General features: G+C 54.5%; 2 protein-coding genes across 2 annotated transcripts; one reads left to right on the top strand and one right to left on the bottom strand.

The window, feature by feature from the left end:
* Positions 1-2,134: 2,134 nt before the first annotated feature.
* Positions 2,135-3,566, bottom strand: ACTL7A (actin like 7A). The gene has a single exon (XM_004711049.2). The coding sequence runs from the start codon at positions 3,564-3,566 to the stop codon at positions 2,253-2,255; it is 1,314 nt and encodes a 437-aa protein (XP_004711106.1). The 3' UTR covers positions 2,135-2,252.
* A 3,516-nt stretch (positions 3,567-7,082) lies between these two features.
* Positions 7,083-8,393, top strand: ACTL7B (actin like 7B). Its single transcript, XM_004710958.2, has one exon. The coding sequence runs from the start codon at positions 7,083-7,085 to the stop codon at positions 8,313-8,315; it is 1,233 nt and encodes a 410-aa protein (XP_004711015.1). The 3' UTR covers positions 8,316-8,393.
* Positions 8,394-8,507: the final 114 nt, after the last annotated feature.

Raw genomic sequence — 8,507 nt, 5'->3', positions numbered from 1 at the left:
CCCACAAATTTTGGAAGCGCTTTTGAATTTGCCCAACGACAACTGAATGTTTATTTTAAGAAAGAAAACGGATGAACTGAGTAAGATCAAGACCACCACCAGGTTGGGAAGCAAAATGAAACATTTTCTCCTCTCGTGCCAGCCCACAGACTCGTGTGCCTGTGTGGAAGGACTACCTGGAACAAGTCCTTGGGAATCTTTAATTTTCCTGCCTTGTGTTTACCAAATTAGTAACTGAAATGGGGATGAGACTTTTAGAGGCTGGATGACCATCATTGTTCAAGAGGCTGGAGACAAGTCAAGGTTAATGTGACATTTGGCAAGTCTGAAGGTCTGCTCTTGTGCCCCATGTCCCTGGAGCTGAGCCCACTCTGCTTCCTGTGCCCTGGCCTGTGCCTCGTTCCCATGGTCAGTCACCCCACGGTCACCGAGCTATGCTTTCCTCCGGCCTGTCTGCTCCGTGGGCCAAGACGCAAGTCACCCTCAACACTGTGGACATTTCTGGTCATGTCATAATTCTTTGCTGTGGGAGCCCATCTGGTGATTTCAGTAGTAAACAAGCCCTCACCCCACATAAAAGAAACTACAATAATCAAAAATATCTACGGACATCAGAGGCCATATGAATCTGGAAGTGACTCTGATTGGAAACCTAAGATGAGTTTTAGCTATTGAACTGTTCATTGGTAATTATTTTTACTAGAACAATTAGGATCTGGTGAAAATTCATCCAAGTAGCTTTTAAGGAATAGGCTACTATTCAGTCTTCTGTTGCTATTTTTCATTTTTAAATGCAATGTCCCATGAGGCTCAGCACGGTGTGGACTCATTCTCCAGAACCAGCACACTGCTCTTCATCAAGATGTTCATCTATTTTTTGTCTTTTGGTGGGGGGTGGTCCTTAACCTGGGGCCCACAGAACCTAAAAGGATCTGAAGATAGAGCACATTTAGTACAATTGGTTTTCTCTGGTCACTTTGCTTAAACTGTGTAAGAGGTAGGTGTCTATAAGATCTCACTGCCATTGCGTGGATTCCGATACATACAGAGTAGAACTGTTCCTCTGGGTTTCCAAGACTAATTCTGTATGTGGAGCTCCTGGTGGTTTCGAACTGCTGACCATGTGGATCATAGCCTACTCGTAATCACTGTGCCACAAGGGCTCCAGATGCAACCATTAGTACTCAGTTTCATGGGGGAGCAAACAAATGGTAACAAATGATGTTTGAACCACAGAGTTTAGAAGCCCATGTTCTTCCCACAATTGTATGCTGCTCACCAGGACAGCATGTCTGCTATCTCCCTCTGTTGTTCAAGCTCTGAATTTGGGAGAGGAGAGAGATTTACACACACACACTCACACACACGAGTCTATTCTCAAAAATGTGTGTTCTCACCACAACCACCCCCAGCATGTATCCCATAGAACCTGCTGGGCCCTGGAAGTGCGTTCGTTCCTGCCCACAAATGAATGCTGTGCTCCTCCGGGCCCCTCCGAGAGAAGCTGGCCTGGGGCAGCCTCCCACGGCATTCGCTGCAGTCCCAGGACCAGGAGCCACCACCTGGAGCCCATTTCAAATCCCTACGCTGTCTCCTAGGGTGAGCTGCAGAATCTACTCAGGTGGGAGAGGCTGGGTGTGGACAACAGCTGTGCCTTGCTATCCTCAAGACCTTGGTGTTGACACCGCAAGATAACTCTTAGCCCACCGTCCAAAAAGAGGACATCTATACCACTGTCTTAAGACGCATGTAATAATCTCGGCATTGGCAGACAGCCCCGCTGAGACATAAGAGAAAACATGGGTCTAGCAGGGGCCAGACATTTTTGTAGGCTGTTCCCAAGCCTTTGGTAATCATTGAAAGGGGTCAGAAGCATTTGCTCTATAATCTAGCTCCTTTGCACTCCCCGTTCCAAGCCAAATGTGACAAAGTATTTCCTAAAATGGGGCAAACTCATGGTAGATCTATTTTCTTCCCAAGAAAACGAGAGTAGCCATCTACATCTGATGCGTGTCTTCCTCCCCTCCCCTCCGCTCCCCGTTTTGCTCTGGCAAATGTATCGTTTTAAGACAGATGCTACTATCTGCGGAGTTGTTCTTCAGAAGGCAGGAAATAAACGCAGGTGAAGGGGAACTTGAGGGTTTAATAGGACGGCAGGGAGTGTGCGGGCTCAGTGCCCGCTGTGCCAGGTGGCTGCTCCCCCAACAAAGCCGGCACGTTGCAGACGTCGGCACCATGCCTCATTGCGGAGCTCAGAAGCATCTTCTGTAGAGGAAGAAAGGCCCGTGCTCGTAGTACTCCGAGCGATGGACCCACAGCGGCTGGAAGCCCTGGAGCGAAGCGAGGATGGAGCCGCCGGTCCACACTGCAGTGTCTCTTTCCGGCAGCACGTTTACTTGGGGCGAGTCGTTGGGACACATGCTGCTGAGCTCCTTCTGCAGGCGGTTGGGGAAACCCCTGAGCATGGTGCTGCCGCCGCAGAGCAGGATGTTCCCCATGAGGTCCCGTTTGAGGGCGACGTCACACTTGTTGAGGCAGGATACAGTCTGTGTGTGCAGCCCCAGCTGCATGGACTTGATCAGAGACGGCTTGAAGAACATCTCTGAGCAGAGGAACCGCTCCTGGCCCAGGGTGATCTCATGCCCATCTGGCAGGGTGTACTGGATCGTGTGCTCGGGAGGTGGCACTTTCTTCTCTGTCAGAGGGTCCAGGGCCACAAAGCAGCATTTCTTCTTGATATCCTCCATGATGTACATCTGGTCCTCGGTGAAGTATTTCCCTGAATGGTTCATCAGGCTCATCAGGTAAGTGGTCAGGTCTGAGCCTGCGTAGTCGAGCCTCCCGGTGATACTGGGCAGAGGATAACCCTCGTAGATGGGGACCACGTAGGACACGCCGTGGCCCACCTCCACCACCAGGCCGGAGGTCCTCCCGTACGAATACATGGACAGGCGGGACTGGTAGGCTATGTGCATGGCCGGCGTGTTGAAGGTTTCGAAGAGCATCTCGGCGTACTTCTCTCGGTTGGTGTGAGGACTCAGGGGAGGGTCTGACACCAAGGCGGCATGCTCATTGGGGGCAATCTTCATCTCATGCCGGAAGAGATATTCCCAGATATCCTGCACTGAATCCCAGTCCACGATGATGCCGTGTCGCAGAGGATTGATGAGCTTGAGGCGGACCTCAGGACAGAGGAGCTCGTGGCCCACAAAGGTCTCTTTACGATTATCCCCGGTTTTGGCCGTCTCCATGTAAGGCTTGCCGACGGTCGATGAGATGACATGGGTAGGCTTCGGCAGGCCGGCAAAGCCACATTTACAGTAGCCTGTGCCCAGGTCCACGACCACCGCCTTGGTCACCTGTGGCTTGGGCTTCTCCATGGCCATGGCAGAGTGCATTGAGTTTCCCGGCATCAGTTGATTCCGACGGACCCACAGTGCTCGCTTGGCAGGGCCGTCCGTTAAGGAGGCAGTCTGGAGGGCGTGGCTCTGGAGGGACACCTGCTCGCTCACCTTGCTGGCAGGCCCGTCCCCTATGACTAACCCCTGGGACTGGGACATCCACATCCTCTCGAGAGACGGCCTGCTCTCAGAAGCTTCCTGACCCCACCAGCTCCAAGGCCCGAAAGGCCCGAAACAGAAGGTAACTTCAGAATTTTCCCAAAGACCACATCACTGATTATGACATCATCCAGTGACCTAGGCCTCTCTAGGGGCTCCCATACGCTGCCCCATGTTGGGCAGCAGTTGCCAACCGGGTTTCTCTTTTTCTAAAAGTTTCAATGAACTAGATTCCTTCCATCGATTCGTATTTAATTGTTTACTATGTGCAAGACAGTTGGGGGATACACAACAGGGGCACATGCACAAAAAGTCTCTGTAGTCGGGGGTGGGGGGAGGGCCTGGGTTGATGGGGAGGCAGACAATACCCCAAATACATACTTGTAGCGAGGCTGGCAGAGTTGGGTGGCTTGAATGGGAGTCCCGAGTAAAGACCCAAAGGGGGGAGGATGGGAGCCCCGGTGCATCTTGGAGAGCAGCGGGTTGCGACAAGTTGGTGCAGGGGTCAGCAACTTCGAACCCCCGGGGTGCAGAATTTAGCTTCTGGCTTGTGTGCAAATGACACTATTGGAACACAGCCCCCCGTATTAACCTGTTGCTGACGGCTGCTCTGACACAGAGACGTTGGGTTTGAGTTGTTGCCTTGGAAACTGTGGCCCCCACAGACAAAAAACACACAGAATATGACACTTTCCAGACCAAGTGCGCCCATGCTTGAGTCGGAGGATTGGCAGGAAAAGCAGTGTGGCAGGACGGAGAGGCAGGAGGGCTGGGAGGCCGTTGAACATTGATGTAGCCTGATTTGATTTTCACAAGACCACTTGCTCCTCTGAGGAGAAGGCTACCATGGGGTGGCGATGACCATGCCAGGCAGTTTCTCTCCCATTTGCTCCTTGGGAATTTTCTTCCCTTTCCCTTTCATTCTACAATGCTCATGGGGGGGAAGATAGACCACAGCAGCAAAACAGCACCTTGTTAGCCACTCTCAAAGGCACCATTCGGTGGCATCCATCACACACAGTTGCCAGCCGCCACTTCTATCAGTTTCCCAAACCTTTCATCGCCCTGACAGAAACTTGGGACCCGTGAAGCAGTAGCGCCCCATTCCCACATCCGCCTAGCCCACTGGCGTGACCAAGATGCTTTCCACGCCTGGCTCTCCTGTAGGAGTTTCACATAAGGGAAATCCTACCCTATTTGCCCTTGTGCGTTCAGCTCATGTCGCTCAGCAGCAGGTTTTCCTCCGTGTCCTAGCACGTTGCAGAACGTCATGCCTGTGTGTGGCAGGACAGTATGTCATTGTCTGCACATGTCACATGCTGTTCGTCCCTTCATCTGTTGATGACCCGGGTTGCTTTCACCTTGTGAACCGAGTTGCAGCGTACCTGGGTGAGAGCATCGGTCTGCGTTCCTGCGAGCAGTTCTTTGGGCGCCTACCCAGGGGTGGGGTGGCTGGGTCGTATGTCAATTCTTTCTTGCTTTCCTGCCTTCTGAGCTTTGGTTTGGGGGTAAAGTCTGCCATTTTGGTCTCGTGTGGTGGATGTGGTTGATGATGGTCTCTGAAGGGTGTTATAAAGTTTATAGGCCTATCTCTATAGGCCTGGCTCTCCTTTGGCTGAAAGAGGACCCTCAGGGGTGGGTTCTGGTATAGGCTTGAAGGGTACCTAAGGGTTCCAGTCCCCAGGGTTTCTGCTAGTTGCTCACAGGCCAGTAAGTCTGGTCATTTTTAAATGATTTTGAATTGGGTTCTACTTTTTCTTCTCTTACTCTCTGCCTGGCACTGTCTGTGGTGGTGTTGATCATAGCCACTGGTGGTGGCAGCCGGTTGCCTGGTCTCAGGGCAGTGGAGGCTGGGGCTCACATGACCCCTTAGTCCTTTGGACTTGTTTAGGCTATCATTCTGACCAGCAAAGGAAAGGTGTGGGAAGGAAGAAAGAAAATCGAGTGAGAAAAGGCCAATGCCCAACCTTCTTATGAATCACCTAGTTTTTCTTAAAAATCCAGATCGCTAGACCCCAGTCTTATTGAACCTGATTCTCTAGAGCCCAGGAATCTGACTCTTCGATATATTGATGTTTGTGCATCAGGGACTTCCGGCGGAGAGGATCCCTTACCACACAGGCACTTTGAACTTCTTTGTTCCTTCCCAGAGCTAATGAATTCGTTCCTTCTGGGTGACAACCCATCTTTCTGTGCTTCCTTCTTCCTGACTTCCTCCCACATCTGAGCTCTGAGGCTGGAGAGGTCAAAGACACCCACAGGAGGGCCCCAAACGCCAGGTGTACGATCTCAGATTAAACCGAGGGCAGCTGGAGAACTGACTGGTTAGAGAGCGTCTGCCTTCTACACTGCTCTAGAATCAGTCCCTCTCTTTCACACTGTCACAGCCCTACCTCAGGCCACCCTCAAGTCTTGTAAGGACTTCTTCAATGGCTCTCAGCTTCTGGTTTTACTCTAAACAACAACCAAACAGTCTTGGTGGGTTCGCCAACAGTCTACCATTTAATTCAAGCTCTTTGAGCATTTGAAGCCTGCTCTCGTGGTCTCCTGTGACTTCTCTAGCTTCATCCGCCGATGAGGCACCACATTTCTGAACACCTGAACTCCTAGACTCCCTCCCCCCTCCCCACCGCCTTCTGTCACCTTTGAGCCCTGGCTCAGAATGCTCTGAGTGTGGGGTGCCCTGAATTACCCACATACCTTTCCGTGTCATCTCCTATCTAGAGAGTCTTGACACCTTCCTTCCAATAATGCACTCCCTTATGCATCAAATAGACTGCCCCTCCAAACGGGTCCCCACATATTCTCCCTTCTGCCCACCTTGCTTATGCCTGGGGCCTTATCCAGTCTCACTGGCTGGCAGCGGCTGGGCTATGCTCACTTCCAGCTTAGCGACTGTTGCCGGAAGGGCGGAGGCCCCTGCGACGGCACTCAGCAATTAAAGGGGGCCTGGTGCATTGAGGTTGGACAGATCTGGGTGAGAATGTCAGTACATTCTTCAGCCACTTGCTCTTGGACAGGTCATTCGCATCCTGGGCCTCCCATTTATTTCCCCGTCAAAAACTCCTACGTCACTCTGATGCAGGCTGCCTGCTTAACGATAGACACCGGGGAATGATTGATCCTCGCTCTGGGACAGAGGATGGAAAGGCATGAACAAGAGTCAGGACTGGAGATGGATGGGGAGGTTGCAGACCTCCCCACCCCACCATGCAGAGTTCTTGGGTTTCTTAAAGTGCCCTTGGCCACCTATCAGTATAGTAGTAACTCCAATTCGCGTGTGCACACGCGTCAGGACGGTAGTTACTCCAATTTGGTGTGTGTGAGTGTGTGTGTAATAGACCAAAGGCCGTTAAAGCCGAGCCCTTCCCCCAACGGCGTGACTGGACCCCAGCCCAGTGACATCACAATCTCTGAGGAGGGGGTGGGGGTTGGCAAGGCGCCGCTGGGGAAACGGACCTCCTCACTTCTCCCCAGGACGCTCCAGGCTGTGGATGGTGAGAAGGTGAGACAGCAAGGCAAATGGCGACCAGGGCCAGTCTCAGCCCCAAGCCCATGGGAGCCGCTCAGGGGGACCCTGGAGAGAGCGAGGTGCTGGCGGGCTCCGAGGCCGGCCCGCAGCTGAAGGCCAAGGCCCGCAAGGTGCGCAAGGTCAAGGCGCTCATCGTGGATCTGGGCTCCCAGTACTGCAAGTGCGGCTATGGCGGTGAGCCGCGGCCCACCTACTTCATCTCCACCACGGTGGGCCGCCGCTGCCCGGAGGCGGCGCACGCGGGCGACACGGGCCCGCAGACCTACGTGGGCCACCAGCTGCTGCACACCGAGGTGCCCGTGAAGCTGGTGAACCCGCTGAAGCAGGGCATCGTGGTGGACTGGGACTGCGTGCAGAGCATCTGGGAGTACATCTTCCACACGGCCATGAAGATCGCCCCCGAGGAGCACGCCGTGCTGGTCTCCGACCCGCCCTTCAGCCCCACGAGCCACCGCGAGAAGTACGCGGAGCTCCTGTTCGAGACCTTCGGCATCCCGGCCATGCACATCACGTCGCAGGCGCTGCTGTCCATCTACTCCTACGGCAAGACCTCGGGGCTGGTGGTGGAGAGCGGCCACGGCGTCTCGCACGTGGTGCCCATCTCCGAGGGCGACCTGCTGCCCGGCCTGAGCCAGCGCGCCGACTACGCGGGGGGCGAGCTCACCAACCACCTGATGCGGCTGCTCAACGAGGCGGGCCACGCCTTCGGCGACGACCACCTGCACATCATGGAGCACATCAAGAAGAAGTGCTGCTACGCCGCGCTCGTCCCCGAGCACGAGCTCCGCCTGCCGCTGGAGCAGCTGCGGGTGGACTACGAGCTCCCCGACGGCAAGCGCATCACCATCGGCCAGGAGCGCTTCCGCTGCGCCGAGATGCTCTTCCAGCCCTCCCTGGTGGGCTGCAGCCAGCCGGGCCTCCCTGCGCTCACGGCCGCCTGCCTGGGCCGCTGCCAGGAGGCGGGTTTCAAGGAGGAGATGGCCGCCAACGTGCTGCTCTGCGGCGGCTGCACCATGCTGGACGGCTTCCCCGAGCGCTTCCAGAGGGAGCTGAGCCTCCTCTGCCCGGGGGACAGCCTCGCCGTAGCCGCGTCGCAGGAGAGGAAGACGTCAGTGTGGATCGGCGGCTCCATCCTGGCCTCCCTGCAGGCCTTCCAGCAGCTCTGGGTCAGCAAGGAAGAGTTCCAGGAGCGAGGCAGCACCGCCATCTACAGCAAATGCTGAGCAGCAGGACTTCTGCTCGGCAAGCCTCGAGGCACTAGATACACATTTACACAATATTCCATAAAGGCTTTAACTTGCCTGGCCTGTCTTCTAGTCTTTTGTTCTGCCCTGATAGCATACGGCAGGGGGGAGTGGGGCTTAGACGAATTCCCAAGCTGCTGGCCTGGTAGTGGTGGTGGTTGTGTGTGTGTG

This window comes from Echinops telfairi, unplaced genomic scaffold (assembly GCF_000313985.2).
Source record: "Echinops telfairi isolate 266 unplaced genomic scaffold, ASM31398v2 ScPeMD7_7410;HRSCAF=8448, whole genome shotgun sequence".
NCBI classification, from domain to species: domain Eukaryota; kingdom Metazoa; phylum Chordata; class Mammalia; order Afrosoricida; family Tenrecidae; genus Echinops; species Echinops telfairi.
The sequence above is the reverse complement of the archived record's forward strand: the minus strand, read 5'-3'. Positions and strand labels throughout refer to the sequence as shown.